Raw genomic sequence first — 17,916 nt, forward strand, 5'->3', positions numbered from 1 at the left:
TTTTGTGAAGGCTGACAGCATTGCTTGCTGGAACGACAGCTGCTCTGCTCTGCTCTATAAGAAAGGCCAAACACACAATCACAGCATTTTGTCCTGCTAAAGCTTTGCCAGTCTGCTTTCTGTGGCCATTTCTCTAAGACTGAAAACGTTTATATTGGGATTTTCTTTGGATTCAGAAGAGAAGAGAGAAAAGTAATCAGATCTCATTTGCTGTTTATTAGGAAAACTAAGATATGTGGGAAAGATACTGGTAGGGAGTTGAAATATAGCTAACTAAGAGCAGAATCAGGACAGGGCTTCAAAGGGAAGGCATGAATATAATTTTAGATGGAATTTAGCTTAGTACTTGCTACAAATGGACCTCTAACTGTGTATATTAAGTGAAGTCTTGACTTCATTGAAGATAAAGGCAGGATTCTGATTGATTCAATGAGGCCAGGGTTTCACCTATGGCTGGTATGATCTAATAGGTCATTGCTAATTAAGAGCATATGTGGCCTTAATTCTTGCTGGTGGAATTAAATATCTGAGCACCAGTCACTGAGGGAATTGGGAAGGGAACTGGTCTCTAAAAGAGTGATCTGGAGAAGCTGTGCCATGGATTACTGTACCCTGGTACAGCCTGATATATGGAAGAGTTTTTAGTGTAGTAGCCGGTATAACTCCTCCAAGATGAAAGAAAAATAAACCAAATACAGTAGGTCCAAGAGAGACAGTTCAAGAAAAAAAAAAAAACCAAAACACAACCAACCAACAGCAAAACCTGATAGTCATAGGCATTACTGGGTTCAAGGGCACTGACCCTGAAGATGAAAACTCTGCATCTCTCCCCAGCAATATATTGTGTGCGTAATAATGTATAGATTGTAGGCAATCACTGCCTGTTTTGTATGACAAAAAATCTTTTTGTTACAAGCAGATTTGATAATATTTATATTTCCGTTTCAGAACTCTTGCTGGCTTCTGAGGTGTTCCCCTACCTGTCCCTGCCCTCCTGCCTTTTTCCTAGAAAAATGTGTGAAAAAGGAGATGGACTTGGTCCTGAAGATCATGGACCTGTTGGAGCGGGTCCAGAGCAGAGCCACAAACATGATCAGAGGGATGGAATGCCTCTCCTATATGGAAAGGCTGAGAGAGTTGAGGATGTTCAGCCTGGAGAAGGCTCTGGCACACCTTGCTGCAGCATTTCAATATGTAAAGGGGGCTTATAAGAAAGATGGGAACAAACTTTTTAATAGGATATGTAGTGATAGGTCAAGGGGTAATAGTTTTAAACTAAAAAAGGCTAGATTCAGACTAGATACAAGGAAGACATTTTTTACCGTGAGGGTGGTGAAACACTGGCACAAGTTGCCCGGAGAGGTGGTAGATGCTCTATCCCTGGAAACATTCAGTCAGGTTGGACGGGGCTCTGAGCAACCTGATGTAGTTGAAGATGTCCCTGCGCATTGCTGGGGAGTTGGATTAGACGACCTTTAAAGATCCCTTCCAGCCCAAACCATTATTCTGTGATTCTGTGATCTCAAAGCTATAAATGAACATGCTCTTTAGAAAGGAAAGCAGCTGTTTCTTACTAACATACACTGGATCCCAGAAGTGTCATTAACATTCCGATGCATCTAACATAAGTGTCAAAATGCCAGGTTTCATAATTGGGCCACAAAATCTCACTCTAGGCTTGAATATGGCGTTCAAGGTCTGTATTAGAATATGATACTTTTCCTGCTTTTTAAAGGAGGGGAAAAATGTTAAGCTTAGATTTTTTTCAGGCACTCTGTTTCAATATGATAAGCATTATATTTTTAATGGTATTTTTTTAAGGTTGTTGATCTGCTGACATGAGCAGATTGGTTTTGTGGGGAGAATGGAAAGGTGGTGGTGTTCAGGGATGAGAGATTTACTTGAAATTCATGCTGTGCTTCTCCTCCTCACCTGCAATGCTCTTACCTTTCTTCCAGCTCTACTTGGCCATCCTGTAGATTTGCACACCCTACACAAAGCAGTAGTGAGTGGACCAATCTGCCTTCTATTTCCCATGTGCTGGCTCTGCTGGCTTCTGCATCTTGATGTGTTTCTCCCCAGCTCTGCTGGAAAGAAGGGACAGACTGTGTCCCCTCAAAAGAGGACGCCGGGTTGCAGATAGAGGTTTGCTAAGGAGGGCCATAAGCTCCACCTCTGTTGTCAGGGTTTTCCTCATGATTAGGTCTAAGCAGACACACATGGTGTATGCACTAATTTCAGGTGTCTCCTTTTCTCAGTGAGTTGAGTGTTTAGGAGTCAGTTCCAGTTCTCTCCCACCTCTGCTGGGTCCAGGGGCCCAGCTTCTTTACTGTATCAGTTTCTTATCTTCTTTGCCTTGTGGATTAGGGTAATCACACCACCCTACCTGACACATTGTTGGAAAAAATATCTGAGACACTTGGTAGTTCTGGAAGTAGGGGCTTACAAAGAATAACACAGTACACTTGATAGGACTAAAAAAGTTGTGGTTGTTCAGGAGACCGCTGTTGTTGCTTCATAGATCCACTCATCCAGAGTCTGCAGTCCTTCTTTTCTTCCTGCAAATATTTTTTTTGTTTGCCATGCGGACAACCAACTTCCCAAACAGTCCCACTTTGGAACTAGTGGTTTTCAAAAGTGTGATTTGATAATTTAAACTGATGTAAATTTAGACCCCTGCTGAAGAGAAGATCTCATGGGATATTAACACCTTCTCTTTGTCCCAGCACTTGTGATACTGCTGCTTTATACCAAGCTGACTCTGGAAGCTGATCTGGCTGAAAGCTCCACCAGCCAAAGTGGTGGTGGGGAAGAAATTTTCAGCCTTTTGCCAAACTGCATCTGAAATGGCAATACAGGTTCCAGCTACAAAAACGTATTGCTTGGGTTGTCTAATTATCACTAGTTTTGCATCATTAAGTGTTATGCATTCTTGGCCTGATATAATTGCAGCAGATTGCGCACATGAACTGTTAATTATTTTATTTTTAAAACAGAAATTGCGGAACAGGAAAATAACATTCCAGCATGTTTGCTTTTGGAGCTGACCTACCACAGCAGTCTTAGTTTGATAATGGTTAAACTTGCAAGCCCTTTCCTCAACAGGGTGCAGTAGGGTACCATTAAGGCAGCCATCTGTTGAACATGTATACTGGAGGCATGAATTGCCTCACGTTTTGGGTTTCTGACTAGTTATAATGTCATGTTCTCTGGATGCCACTGATCTGCATTGAAAAATGCATGGGAAGATTGGAGTTCACTGAAAGGTGAGTGTCCAATTTCAGGATCGATGGCTGGGAACCAGTCAGATGTGTGCTAGGTATGGAGCAGGGAGGAGATGAAACCTTGTGGGCGTACACATGCTGATAGTAAACACTACTCTGTGGCAAGAGTCTTAGCTGCTTGAGTTGTTTAGTGATTCAATAGTTCTGTAAACCTTCATTTGCAGGCCAGGGCTACCATTATGTTGGATTGCTTCATCAAGATGAGCAGCTAAAACAAGTTAAATTCTATCACAGTTTTCCTGCATTAATTTAAAAATGAATTTAGTTGGCTCTAAATGGACATTTGTTTTAGTATCTTGAAGAACTGACTTTTCTCTATTAAAGCAGAATAATGTATCTATATGGTGCCCTAACTTGAACAGTACATAAAGATTAGTAAATAAGACCCCATTAAAAATACTTATAATGTAAGTAACATGGGTCCCAATAGCCTTTCTAATGTCCATTAATGCTTATTCTGAGGATCAGAGCTCATTTTACTGAGCCATTTAGTCAAACCGTGTGATTATTTAGAAAGTTAATTCATGCATACTAAAATCTAGCTTAAGTAATGCAGAGGGTAGGAGGTAAAACTCTATGGAGACGATAGTCCTTTTTGTTATTTAATGATCAGCCATAATTAACTTGCAAATTTGAAATAATTAGAACAAATTAAAGGTATTTAACTTTGCCTCCCTAAAGAAAAATTCAAATTGCACCAAATGCAGCTTTAAATTATTCAAGTCTCAGAGGTCTGTGCTGGGTTTTTTTACAATGCCTTTTCTATGATGAGAATACCAATCTGCTTTTTGTCAGAAAGCATCCTATCAAGTAATTGTTCTTTGTGTCTAATAAATGACAGCTATTCTTCTTTGTAAAAGTATTTCAGTCTCTGAAGACTACATCAGCATTTCCATGGCATTTTAATTCAATAAAACAAAAGGTTAATGTTTTTCTACTTTTTAAGGAATGCAAATACTAGGAGTATTCAGTGGTTCCTGAATGACATTTAAAATTTGCCATTCACGCTCAGCAGGGATATCGCGATATGAAGTGCAGACAAAATGTAAAAAAATGTTCAAGGTGTGTTTTCCTTTGTTGGTGATGTACTTTGATATTCATAAGGAGGCCACAGTGCTGAGACTCGCTTCTTTTCTGGTGATGCTACTCTACAACTCCTGCCTTTAGTATGTAGGTTAGGTAGGTTAATAAGGTCTTTATTTAGACAGCCTTCTCTGTTGTGTAGTTTCAGGGAGTAGCATGAAAATTCATCGGATATCGTGGTGCCCTGTAGGAAGTCCCACTAACCGTGCTGCATTTGAGTGATATGATGGATTGTTGGATTTGAAAGTAGAGAAGGACCTGTTTTGTCGCTTAATCTCTCTCTAGCTGTACATGACCGATCCCCTTGGACCATACATTAGTTTTAAATTTTCCAGGTTGTAGTAGTTACGTCATTCATTTAACTAATTATTCTACAGGTTAATAAGTAACTATCTTCTGAAATAAGGTGGTTTTTTTTTCCTTATGTTTTCTGTGTTTGATTTTGGTTGGTATTAAATTTTTGTATCTCTCTGCATGATCCCTTTCCCTCCTCAGTCTGCACACCTCTCAGATTAAGTGTTTGTCATTTTAAGATTTGACTTCCTATCCTTGAGCAAAACTTTACTGTGAGCTTTCTTTTATTAAAGACTAAAGAACCAGGCACTAATTACTTGTTTAGTGAGCTATAAATGCAAATACACTTGCTTTGGTTATTTCTTCATAAATTAGCTTCTTTAACTTCTTGGTGTCTGTTTCTGTTTGACTTGCCTCTGCCATAGCTTTACTTAAACCAGAACTCAGTATTCTAGAGGTAACTGCACCATGTAAAAGGTATTGCAGTGAACCATTCGAGTAATCACCTCCTCATCTACAAGCCAAAGGTCATTGTCTTCACAGAAGATCTGTAGGTTGTAATTAAATGTACTTTAAAAACTCAGAAAGCATCCAAATAATGACAACCTCAGTGTTTTTAAATGCTGTTAATCATCCAAATATGGGCAAATGGAATATCAAGTCCTGTATTATCAGAGAAATGTGGTCAAGTATTACACCTTTAAGCCTCTTTAAACAGTAACTAGGGTCCAAACCCATCTCTTCCTGTACTCTGGGTTGCAGGAGTTAGTAGGTTAATAGTTTCACATCATTCAAATAAGATACTAATTTAGTCCACCATAAATTTTAATAACACTGCAGTATTATTAGCGGCCACACAGTTTGAAGCCCTAAAGTAAACGGAGGTTATTCAGAGAAGTTTTATCCAACACTTCAGTCAGTTATTACAGGTCATAAGCCATTATATAATGTTCTGCATTAATAATACAGGAGTAATACTAATTGTCCAACAGGCACAGTGGGCCCTATTAAACAATGGCTTATACAGCACATTGATTTGAAACTTTTAATTTAGCTATTATTTTCTGATGGGAACATCAGATATCTGATTTTTCCTCAGATGTACAGTAACTTCAGTAGCGTAAGCTTTCAGGTAAAAGATTCTTGTGAATCAACCTCCAAAAAACTGTATCCCAAATAATACAAACTCATTGGCAGTCTTTGGGTCGCCCATGTAAAATCGGTGCTTAAATAGGAGAAAGATTTGGTCAGTCTTCAGATAACTTAGGAAAGCTGTATATCACTCCCATGATTGCAAATAGATAATTATAATCTTGGGATGGATTGTATTCCTTCATGTGGATAATCCAAAGATATTTTTTTGTTTGTTTGTTTTTAGTTGCTTTTTATAACAGTGACAGGGCTAATGACATATGCATGTTGGGAATCCTCATTTAAAGTTGTTGTTTCCCAGAGAATAGAATTTGAAAGCAGTAGCTTGTCTTTACTGAGAGAAAGATGGGTCTCCATGGCTTTCTGTCTTCCCAAAATGTTTTGTGATTGCCTATGTCTGCAGAGACTGAAGTCATGCTTGCTCCACATCACCAAATTTGCCTCCTGGCTCTACCTGTGTAGTGTTTACAATCTTGTGCCAAAGTTCATCTTGAACCATAATGGTTCTGGTTAGCTTTCTCTTTTCTTACTCTACTCAAACTGCTGCACCTGTTGCACGAGATACTCTCCCACCAGCTTGCTCATACATTCTCCTTTCATTCATCTCACCTCTTGTTGTCTCATCTCCTCTCAGTCCCTTTCTTCTTGAATCCATGTATCACCATCCCTGGAGGTATTTGAAAGAAGTGTAGATGTGGTGCTTAGAGACATCATTTAGTGGTGGACCTAGCTGTGTTAGGTTAAAGGTTGGACACAATTATTTTAAAGGTCCTTTCTAACCTAAACGATTCTATGATCTGCTTCCCTTTTGCAAACCATGACTCCAGTTATCTCTTCACATAATCTTTGTTTCCCCTTTATCCCAGCAAAGTCAGCATTTTTTAAATTACTCTTTCCTCCAACCTTGCTACACTGCGCTGGACAAAGTACTTTCTGTATCTTCATCCCAGTTGTCCTATCCTAACCACTCAGGAAATCCAAGACCTGATGCTTTAGGGAATGTGCCAAATGCCACAAAACTCCAAACGTAATTGTCAGAGTGCTACCAGCTGCTGATAACTAAAGACTCCTGATAAAGTAGGTTGGTAACTCTTTGATCCTAAGGCATCCTGCTTTCAGACATTGTAAAAGGATTCAACAAGAGCTCAACCAGCAGCATGACAGTTATGATTTGGGAGAGTGAAAGTAGAGGAGATGGCTGGGTGCAGTCTTAAAAGGGCTGAATGCATCATGTGATAGTGTGATCTTTCTTTTCTCCCAGTGTGCCAGTGTTGAAATGTGAAGATTATTTTCCGAGGACACCTCCAGTGAGCAAAACCTCCAGAACACCGCAGAACAGTGGTGGGGGCAGTTCGGGGAAGAAAATGGTTGGTTTTGGTGCAAATGTGGAAGATGGGCGAACTCTTCTGATGCAAACCAAGAGGGAAGGCACCAAGTCAAGGAAAGGTAAGGGGAAGCATACTGTATTGTAGGGCCATGAGTGTGCTAATGGCATTTAGAAATTGTATATATGCGTTCAAGAGCACATCAGTAAAATGCACAATTAGAGAAAAAGGATTGCAAGTTGCTTAAAACAACCCAAGAAAAGGTAGCTATGTTTAAAATAATAAAAAGCATAGAAAACCTTGTAAATAACAAGTGATCTTCTTGGTTGGTGTTCCTGATGGAAGGAAAAAAATAGCCCTTTAATTTCAAAAAGCTGCTTCAACAATTCTTTTTCCTTTCCCAGCAAGCAGAGAGAATAAGTACAGTGGGGCTTGCTCTTGAAAGGTAATCATCTTCACATTCTTTTCCTCCCCAAGTAATGGCTCCGCCACCACAACCCAGTATTTGCCACACAGGGATGTCTGTACAGCTAGAATCTGTCCTGCTCTTAGCTTAGTACCTCCACTTAAGGAGCAGAGAAGCAGTCTTTCTTAGGAATAGAAAGGGTTGGGAACAAAAGCAGCTTGGATGTTTCACTGCCAAGCCTTGAATATAATCCTTGGTTCAATTATGAGCTAGCTTTTTTTTTTATTTTAACTTGTCAGCCCGTTTGCCGTATATGTCAGCATAAAAATAAAGAAAATGGCAAAATGAGAAGAAATGTGGTGCAGTTCTCAAAGGAACAAATAACTTGTGTTATTGGTTAAGACCGTACCAACATTAAAAAGCAGTCCCTGTGAAGAAACTTTCAAAAGGGTATCATCAGCCTGGACCCAAACAGTGGCTGAGGTTAATCTCTTCCAAGGCACAGCTACAAAAGTTGGAAGCCTGTAAAGGGCTTGTGTCCAAAAAAATCAATTTCTAATTTGAAACAAAATCATTTTTGACTAACAGGGGTTCAGGACCCATTACTTTTGCTGTATAGTCTGCTGACATTTCACACTTTCTGTTGTGCACAATGAATCCTAATAGTCATTTTATAACATTGCTACACCAATCAATTTAAGCAAGAGAAAGCCGTTACAATTCTGCAAAGTTTCAGGGGCAATTTTCACTGATGGTTTTCTTTTATGTTTTTTTCAGCTATCATTATTTTTTTTCTTCTCTTTTCCTCTTCCTTCTACCCCCCCTCCTTCTCAATACTGTAGTGATGAAATTGAGATTTTTCAGTTGGATGATGGGTTTTGTTCCTTGGATAGGTATAGTCCCCAAAAAGTAATTTATTTTCCATAGATTTGGGGAAAAAAAAATCCAACCTGGCCTCTTCTTCATTCATTCCATTTCATTTTGTATACTACTTAGTAGAAGTTACAAGCTGCATCTGGCTATTGCACATAGCAGCTGAGCTGCACCTATGCTGATTTAGTGATCGTAATGTCTGAAGATGGTGGGTATCTTTCGCAAACACTTACTGGGATTGCTAGCTTTGAAGATGTACAGCTGCATGGCAAAATTTAACTTAAACATTAGCACTTGCTGTAATACCAGATAAAGTTCAGAGAAATGCTTTCAAGCTGTGGAACAACCTCAGTTCTATTACTGATTTGAATGGCTTGTTTATCACGAGGCAAATTACCTAGTGCTAATCACTGAAGTTGAAGTCATCTGTATTTAGTACCTTTTTAATTGGCTTCCCTCTGTTATACGTTTGGTCTCCTTTAACAAGCATATACACATAAAGTGTTTTTTCCATCTTTGGGGATCACCAGGGCACAATGTCAAGTTTCTTAATTCTAGTTAGCTCTGGGCTTAGCTGCCTCTGTCCTTGCTTCTGCTGGATCTTTCCATCTGTTGCTGACCTGGGATTGCTGCTTCAGAATGTATGATTTTATTAGGACGCAATTATGTAGCATCTCTCAAAAATAAAATGAGGGATGCTAGCATTGTTTTCTGTGGTGAAATTTATAAAAATGTCATATTTGCCTTACTGCATCAGAGTGCTGAGCCAGCAAGCCTGGGGGTCTGTCTTGGACAGTGTTCAGTACCTGTTATGTCAGTGTGGAGTGATCCCTCTACTGTGGTGTGTTCACTTGAGCTCTAGCTAAGCCATGAGATGTGGGAAAGAGGAATGAAGTCAACAAGCTGACATCTTGAGGCATGAAACTTGATGTTATTTAGCCACATACCTTAAGGTGGCCTTTTGGTCAGAAGACAGCAGTGCTTGATACTGAATACAGAAACATGTCCAGTGAAAACTTTCTGACAGTCAGATATTAACCTATTGCTACAGAGGTTTGTTTTTCTCACGCCTTGATCTGTCTTGTCTATTTAAATTGTATACTCTTCAGGATGCAGAGTGTCTCCAAGCACACCTTAGTGCAGTGCCAGTGCTGATGTGGGCCTTTAGGTTCACTATATAATCTCCCTGTACCACTGGGAACGGTGGAGGTATCTGGGGGACGGTGCAACTCATGATAGTGTCCCTCCACAGCAACACAGGCTGTTGTACCAGATTTTGGTGTTGTCTTGTTCGACTACCTTTGTTCTCTTAGATTTCTTTTTTTTGTGTTTTTTTTTTTTTTTTTGACAAGATAAAATGATTAATCAGGAAAATATTCCCATGTTGGAACGGTGCAAGGCTTTACTGCCTGCAGGACTGCTCACTTACTGCGAATGAAGTGAGTTTGGAAAGGTTTCATTTCTCCCTATAGATGATTAGTAATGGGGAGAAGAACATTGTTAAGCTGGTTCCATCACCTTGTGGAGTGAAAGGGGAACTTCTGCTCTCTTTTCAGGGTGGAAGCTTACTGGATCATCTTGGGAAATCAGCTTTTATTCTTTCACTGTTGTTTTTTGTCTCTTATCTCTGTTTGCTCCTGGATTTTTATTCCTGTGCTTTAACAGGTGTTTGTGTCTTGTAGCCAAACTTTTTTGGTTTTACCAGCAAAACTTTAAGCAGATGAACTAATCCTCAAGTTTTAGATCTTTTCAGCAGTAAATTGTTTTTATTGGTGTCACCAGCAGCTATGTCAATTTGCACTAAAATCTAACAACTTGTCTAGTTAAAAAGCACTGGAGTACAGAAATGTGTGTTTCTCTTCCTTTCTGCCCTGGAAAATTTTGCTTTTGAACTGGGAAACTAAACTAGATTCTATCCATTGCATTCTGCTGCTTTATGGCCACTTCTCTACATTTCTGTTTAAAGTCTTCCTCTTCACACCCTTCCTGAAATATCTCTGCATTGAAACAAAGAAAGAACTATTTTTCCCTTTGTATCTCTTTGGGGGACATAGCATCTGCATGATGTTGTATAGCATGTATAGCTTTCCTTTCCATAAGTAAAAGAAAAAGCCAGAGAAGGAAAAATATTTTAGCTCACAGAATCTGTACTTTTCCAGGGGCTGATTTTTCTGTATAGTGTTTGTTTTTTGGTAGGTTTTCTAATGTAGCTTCTTAGGGATTCAGGATCTGGAACTTCTTCCCTTGAGGGAAGACTCTTCCCTACAATTGAATAGAGCAATTAGTTAGTATTAGTGAAGCACTTTGAAGATGTGAAGTAGTATATAAATGTTAAGTATTATGAATATTAGTAGTATTCAATTCATAAAGATTTCTTTCATGATTGTCAACCTAGATTTCCCTTTGCTTACTTTCATCCTATTACTGCTTGAACCAGCCTCAACTGTATTTCTTCATTCTTGGTGTTTACACTTTCAAGATGTAGACTGCTGTATTTCCCCACTTTCTTCATGTTTTACTTGTCTGTTTCTCAAGCAGAAATATACTGCTATTTGAATTTTCTCAAATGAGTCTTTAATCTACTTTAAATCATTCTTTATACCAAGTTAACCAAATTGAAAATAGTATTCTTAACATTACCATTTAGAATACATCTGTAATTGCTTTGGTGTAGCTTGCCTTGCAAGCTTACATCTTGTTTGGTTTTTGCTATTTTGCTACTTCAGGTTCTCTCCATTGGTGTCAGGATTTAGATTATCACACCATATATGAGCGCTTTTTTTTTTTTTCAAGGGTGAACGTGTCTATTCTTTTTCCATGTTTCTTGCTTCTCTAGATCATCTGCAAGGTCTCCAGTCTCATACTGTCTTCCAACACCTGCAAATCTAATTAATTTGCTGTCATTTGTATCACCCCAGTTCTCTATGACTTTTCATAAATAATTACCAGTCACTTCATAAATTCATTAACTAATTCCCTTTAGCCCTGAAATATATATCCTTCAGACTAAACTATTTGTATCTTTTTTTTTTCCCCCTGATAATTTCTTTTCATCAGCTTTATATAGGCAGGTAATATACATCAACATGGTCTTCATTATCTCCTGCTTGCCAATATTCCTTTTCTTTGTTTTTTCTTATAGTGTATTTTAAAATTATTACTGGCTTGACCATTTTAGGATCATTATTGATCTAATCTTCTTCATATGTTCATAGACCTGCTTCCTCTTTGGTGTTTCTTTTCTCTCAATTGACTTGCATGCCTTTTTCAAGATGTATTTTTAAATATTTTTTTTTGTTCAAATATGCACTTATTCATGATTTCTTGCTACCCCTGTTTTATGTCTGTGCAGTCTAACAGCCTCAGTATATTCCTACTTAGTTCCTTTTCTTGTTTTCCATTTCTAGCCCTGGTAATATTTTCAAACTTGGGTCTTTGAACAGTCCCCTTGAGGCTGTATTGGCCACTTCCAAGTCCATATATTTTATTTTTTGGAGAAATACATCTACTTTGCTATGAATGTAGTATGTTGACCGTGTGCCTGCCCTTTCTTATATTAGGAATTGAATATATTCCCCACGCTCACCAGGTTTTTATTACTTCAGTATTAGTTTCTTAAAATCAAGCTGCCTCATTCCACTGTCATGTGAAATGATTTCTAAAAATCTTTTATTCGATCATAAAACCAGAAGTTTAAGCAAGAGGATTCCAGTCTTTATATGCATACCCACTCTTCTCATCATGGATTGGCACACTATCAAGTCACCAGGGACACACAATCAATGTATATCCCCATGATATTTCTAAGAGTTACTTCACTGATAATTAACTCTTTGGTGGGCGAGGTTTTTTCACTGCATGGTACTGAAGCACATTGCATTGTAGCAGGACGATAAGAACACATTTATTTGTTAGCCTCCCTGGAATACACCTTAAAACATGGGGTTTTACGATGTTGTGTATATTTGTATACAACTTAAATCAATGCAGTATTTTAAATAATTTCAACCCCTTGAACATCTAAATTTTGCACTGAACCTGAAATTACAACCTTGTTGTTGCTTCATGTTTCAGCGTGGATGGTAGATAATGTTGCTGTTCACAGATCTGAGAAATATTTAGGCATGACAGAATTAGTTAAAGAGCTAAACACTGATTTGACTTTAATTTTTGCTGAGACTTGTAGTTTTTCCTATACTTACTGTTTTAGTTAAGTGATGTTGGTTGGACAGAGTTAATTAGTCTAAAAAAGCCCAAACCCACAGGGTTTTGTGTAGTGGACCAGACTACTCCTAATTTGTCTATTCCACTTACCTCTGACTACCTGTATGCAAGTTATCTAACTAAATCCTGTCTGTAAAACCCAGTTCTCAGTTGGGTGGGTGAAAGGTGGAAGATGAGTGGAAAATTAGCTGGGCTGCCAGCCTCAAAGGGTTGTCATCAGTCCAGCTGACAGCCAGTTGCTAGTGGTTAATGCTTAACATTAGCAACCAGGACAGCAGGACAGGATGCACCTTTAGCAAGTTTGCATACTACACCCACCGGAGGGAAGGGCCCAGTATGCAAGGACCTTAACAGGCTGGGGAAATGGTTTGATAGAAACCTGTTTAGATTCAACAAAAGGAAATGCCAGCTCCTCCACCTGGATTGGACCGATCTCATGTAACACGACTAACTGGGTGCTGACAACCTAGAAAGCAGTTTTGCTAGAAAAGAACTGGGTGTCCTGCTGAACAACAAATTGAACACAAGTCAGCCTCTGTGGTGGAGTATCCAAACATCAGACAGGGCCATAATAGCAAAATTGTAGTCTTCAAGTTGATGAAGTGACACTTCTCCTCTGATCACCTCTAGTGAGACTGTGTCTGTAGAGGCTGGGGCTCGACAGTGCAAGGGGAACATTGGCAAACTGTAGGAAGTCCAACAGAGGCAGGGCAGTCAGGGGGCTGGCACGTATGACCTACTGGGAGAGGCTGAGAAAGCTGGGTGTGTTCAGCCTTAAGAAGAAGAGATGATTCACCACAGATCTTCCTGCTCTCTTCAGCTACCTAAGGAGAGGGTGTAGAGAAGAGGGAATGAGACTGTTGGTGGAAGACATCAGCAACAGAACAAGAGACAACAGAAAAAAGTTACAACTCGGGAAATTCTGATTAGCTATACAGAAGACATTTTTCACTATGAGGGTGGTCAAACACTGGAACCAGAGAAGTTGCCCAAAGAGATTGGTTCACTATCAGTGGAGATGTTCAAAACCTAACTGCACAAGTGCCTTAAAACTGATTTTGTTGGCCCTGCTTTGAATGGAGGATTGTACTACCTGACCTCCTCACTTCACCTTTCAACCTAGATTATTTTGTAATTAAAAAGTTGTTGGGGGGGGGGGGGGGGGGGGAGAAGGAATGGACTAACAGTTCTATTTTATTGAAAGCAAAATACCATTATAGTGATATTTACACTTGGAAACTGACATCTTGTAGTATGTCATGAGAACTGCATCTGTGGAACAAGCTGAATCCTGTGGACCACTATAAGAAATTATAGCAGTGCGAGTCTGTCAAACTTTGGTCAGTAAGATGGAGGCTGTAGAGTGTGACTTATTCTACAGACTTGATGCTGCATGATCCTGAAATGCATGCTATGCACAGTACCGTCAACTGATGAGTTCTTTGATTGCCATTTCACTGTATAGATGGCACTCCAGAAATGCTGCAACTTGTAGTCCCAGTGTTCTGTAATAATGCAGAATCACAAAGCATCTATCCAAAACTTACTAACCTCTGATGTCTGTCTTGTCTTCACTTCATTCCACAGGGACAACTTCAGGACCTAGAAAGGATGCAGCTACATCTCCTGTGCTGATAGGCAACAGCAAAGAGCTTGTAACCACAGCCACATCAGTAGTCCAGCATGACACTTCACGGTACGATGCTAGGTAATCTATGGTTTAAGATTCTGCAAACACAACCATCGCATTCTCCTAGATGGAGGGAAGTGGCTGAATTTCTATGATATTTCATGTTAGCACGAGCTGGATAATATAAACTAAAAACTGCTATATCCTTTTGACATTTATAGTAAGCCTTAAATTGCTTGTTAGAATAAGTAAAGCAGGAATATGCCAAGTTCTAACATTTTAATTTTACTTAGATTTTGAACAGAAAGTATTTTATGTTCCAAGTCCTGACACATTAAATACATTTGTAAATAATTTGAATGGATGGTGTTAACCCCTGTTAGGATTTAAATCCACTTGAAGATTTTAATCCCCCTGTATTCGCACCCCCCCCCCCCCTCATTTTATCAAATGGCATTTCTTTTGAAATGTTTTGTACCAGAGTTATTTTATGTTTAATGACAAGCAACAAAATCACATTAAGTCAGCAATTCCTGATTATACTATATATCTGCACTAAATGCACTGGAAAGGCAGTATTATCACTTCTGCTCCAATGAAGAAACAGAAAGCTGCATTGTTGTTACACTTAGGAGTCTAAAAACAACTTGCCTTCTTTAGGCAGGATTACAATTCTAGCGGTAAGTGCCTAGAAAAACAGCATACAATCCTTGCTTTTCTTTATCGTATCCTACATTTTCTCATAAAAAAATATTTAGTTAAGCAACAAAGTAAATGCACATTAAAGTATGAATTTACTGTATTTTACACCACTAGTTAGATGACTTTGTGCAGTGGGATGACAAGAATGTGCATAAGAAGAGTTAAATGTTTCTTGGAGAACGAGAGGGCTTGAGTCAGATTTAATCTTCTCTTGGCCCAGTGGAGTAGGAAAATGTATGCTTGATAGCATCCCTGTATTCTTGGCAGCAGCTGGCAGTTTATTTCTATCTTCTGAGAGAACTTGCGATACATAATAGGTGAAAAACCACTATCAATATTGACAAATTTGTACTTACTTGCTATGGAAACAATTTTTTTTTTCTTCTGATGGAAGGGCTGATAATTCTGGGAGGATTTAAGAACTGAGATAGATTGGACTCTGTTTCCCACAAGTATCTGTATGTTTAAACAAACAGAAACCACAAGATTGCCTAAGCATTTCTCTTAGAAGCAAGGGTTACCTTTGCAAGCCGGTAATATCAGATGAAGAGTGTGTAAATATACTGCTTGATACTGTCTAATAGTGATAAGTTGAGATTCTATTCAAGCACTGAGCAGTAGATATAATTATTCACATCACACAACAACTGCTCAGAAAAAGGAATTTTATTCAAGAGGATTGATGGTCCATTCTTTTCCACAGAGGGGAGTAAAATATTTGTTGAAATATGCTGTTAGAAATCATATCAGATAAAGTGATCAGTAAAAGGAGTCTGATTAGCTGTCATCCTTAAAGGTTTATTTTACCAGCTGATGACAAATTTTTAAAAATCCTGTATTTCTGGGGTGCTCTGTCCCACACTTCCTCGCTTTCTTTCTCTCCGTCAGTGCTATAAGTATAATTGACCAGTTTAAGCAGCCATGTTGTGCTTTCCCTTACTCATGGCCTTCTCTAATTGAAAATGGTAAATGGACAAGTATTTCTGCGGAGACCTAAAGCTGATCCTATCCTTCATCAAAAAACCTGCTTGGGCAGCAGGTCGGTCTCAATTTATCACTGAATGGTTATAAGCTTAGACTGCAGGTTTAACTAACTAAATTAATCAATATTAAGAATTATTGCTGCTTTTGTGCCACTAAAGTTAGGGTTTGTCAGCATGTTCGTTATAATCTGGGGGGGGGGTGGGGGGGCGGGGCACGTTAACAGCTTAACCACAACAGTTGGCACGGACCTGAAACTTGCAGCACAAAACCCTAGCCTAGGAGCAAATTTATTTATTCGGCAGTACGTGTAAACCTAATTACTTTTGACTATTTAAATTTATAGGACTAGATTCAGCTCATGTTTGTGCCAGCTTTAACTAGCACAAACCCTGGCACCCAGCAGTAGCAGCAATGGAAAGCCTGCCAGGGAGAAGGTGTTGGAAAGCGACAGAAGCTCCCTGCCAGCGCAAGGCATCAGGGTGCTAGCACAGCTTCAGGGGAGGGCTGGCTGGATAAGCAGGCATGGCAGGTAGAAGATGCGTTGGCTTGATAGCCTGTCTTGGCAAGACTCAACTGGAGGCTTCAGTGTGTTACAGCTACCTCCTGCTTGAGGAATAATCACTGCAGTCCTACTTTCTTCTCTCTCTTGGAATGAATCATGTCTGGGTCAAGAAATAAGTGTCCTTAGAAGTTAAAGGTGTGTGCTTTAAGAGCCTTAGTGCTAGACCTGTAGAAGGACCAGACTTGCAGAATGAATGTCCACAAGGTGGTTTCAGTGAGATCTCTGAAAGAAAAATAGCATTTATCTGGCATTCTGAGTTGGGCTAATAGTGGATTTGTTTGCCCATGACGCTTCTATGCATGCCTTTAGCTTCTTCTTGTAATACAGCCAAGCATTGCATGTTTGGTTATCCAGTGTTCTTAAGCCAAGTGTCTACACCTGCATGAGCCCCTTGAAATTATGTTCACAGCAGGTCTTGAAAGCTTTCCTACTCCATGTGCTTATTTATCTAGACCAAAGCTGATATATTTGGAAAAAAAATCACAGGCAGGTTGGGGCTGGGCAAATTCTGAAGAGTAAGTTTATTCATTACCCCTAAAGCACAGTTCCTCTGACTATCTTAAATATTACCTTTTAGTGATCAGGGACATCTTTTTCATAACTGTTGTTTGCCTAGAAGAAAGACTGGTGTTTGGCTGTGAGCTGAAAGGGAGCTCGAAAGGGGAGGTAGTGGCATTTGTATGCTTGCTTTAGTAGTGAAGAAGTTTTTACATGAACTAGATCTTACCTTAGGTCTAAGCAGGTACTGATTTCAGCAAAACAAGTGTGTTGCAAAACAGGAGTGAAACTGCTCTAAATCAAAATATTAAGCTATTCTTTTTTTAAAAAAATTGTTGTAAAGTGTGCCGTGTGAAAGACCGTTTAATTTGATTACAGCCCTGGTGCAATTGTCAGGCTCTCCCCACGCAGAAGCAGTTGTAGTGTTGAGTTTGGCACAGTAAGTCCTACAACACTGCAGATAATCAAGCACTTAAAAAGACACAGGCAAAGGTTGTTCTGCTCACCATGGAAACAGATAATACTCCTGTAACATTTTTCACTTTGGGCATCTAAGAAGTGAATTTAAGAAGAGTTAGGTAAATTAAGGGATTGAGTGATAGCCTGGGATTTCAGCATTAAGCCTGTGTTTTCTTGTTGCGGTTTTAAATCAGAGCTTTAATGCTAGCTGAATGCACTGTCTTGGAGTGAAGTTTCTTGTAGCCATTAAAATAAGTGATTTAGAAGTTCCTGCAATATGAATACTATATTCGAGCTATATTATTATCTGTTAGACTACAGTGGCCTGTTGGAGTTTTCATAAACAGATTGTATTGTGTAAATTTGTGTTTAGGGACATTTTAAAAACAAAACTATTTACCCAATTGCCCAGCACATCTCAGATGAATGTGTATTCAGGG

General features: G+C 39.1%; 1 protein-coding gene across 2 annotated transcripts in view; it reads left to right on the plus strand.

Moving 5' to 3' along the window:
- Window positions 1–17,916, plus strand: part of KIAA1328 (KIAA1328 ortholog) — a 175,102-nt gene that overhangs the window by 130,983 nt on the left and 26,203 nt on the right. For both annotated transcript variants that reach the window (XM_074855072.1, XM_074855073.1), the window contains 2 exons: window positions 7,075–7,259; window positions 14,229–14,337. In XM_074855072.1, coding sequence (XP_074711173.1) covers window positions 7,075–7,259; window positions 14,229–14,337 — 294 coding nt within the window. The remainder of the gene's footprint in view (window positions 1–7,074; window positions 7,260–14,228; window positions 14,338–17,916) is intronic.

The sequence above is a fragment of the Strix uralensis genome, chromosome Z (genome assembly GCF_047716275.1).
Source record: "Strix uralensis isolate ZFMK-TIS-50842 chromosome Z, bStrUra1, whole genome shotgun sequence".
Taxonomy (NCBI): domain Eukaryota; kingdom Metazoa; phylum Chordata; class Aves; order Strigiformes; family Strigidae; genus Strix; species Strix uralensis.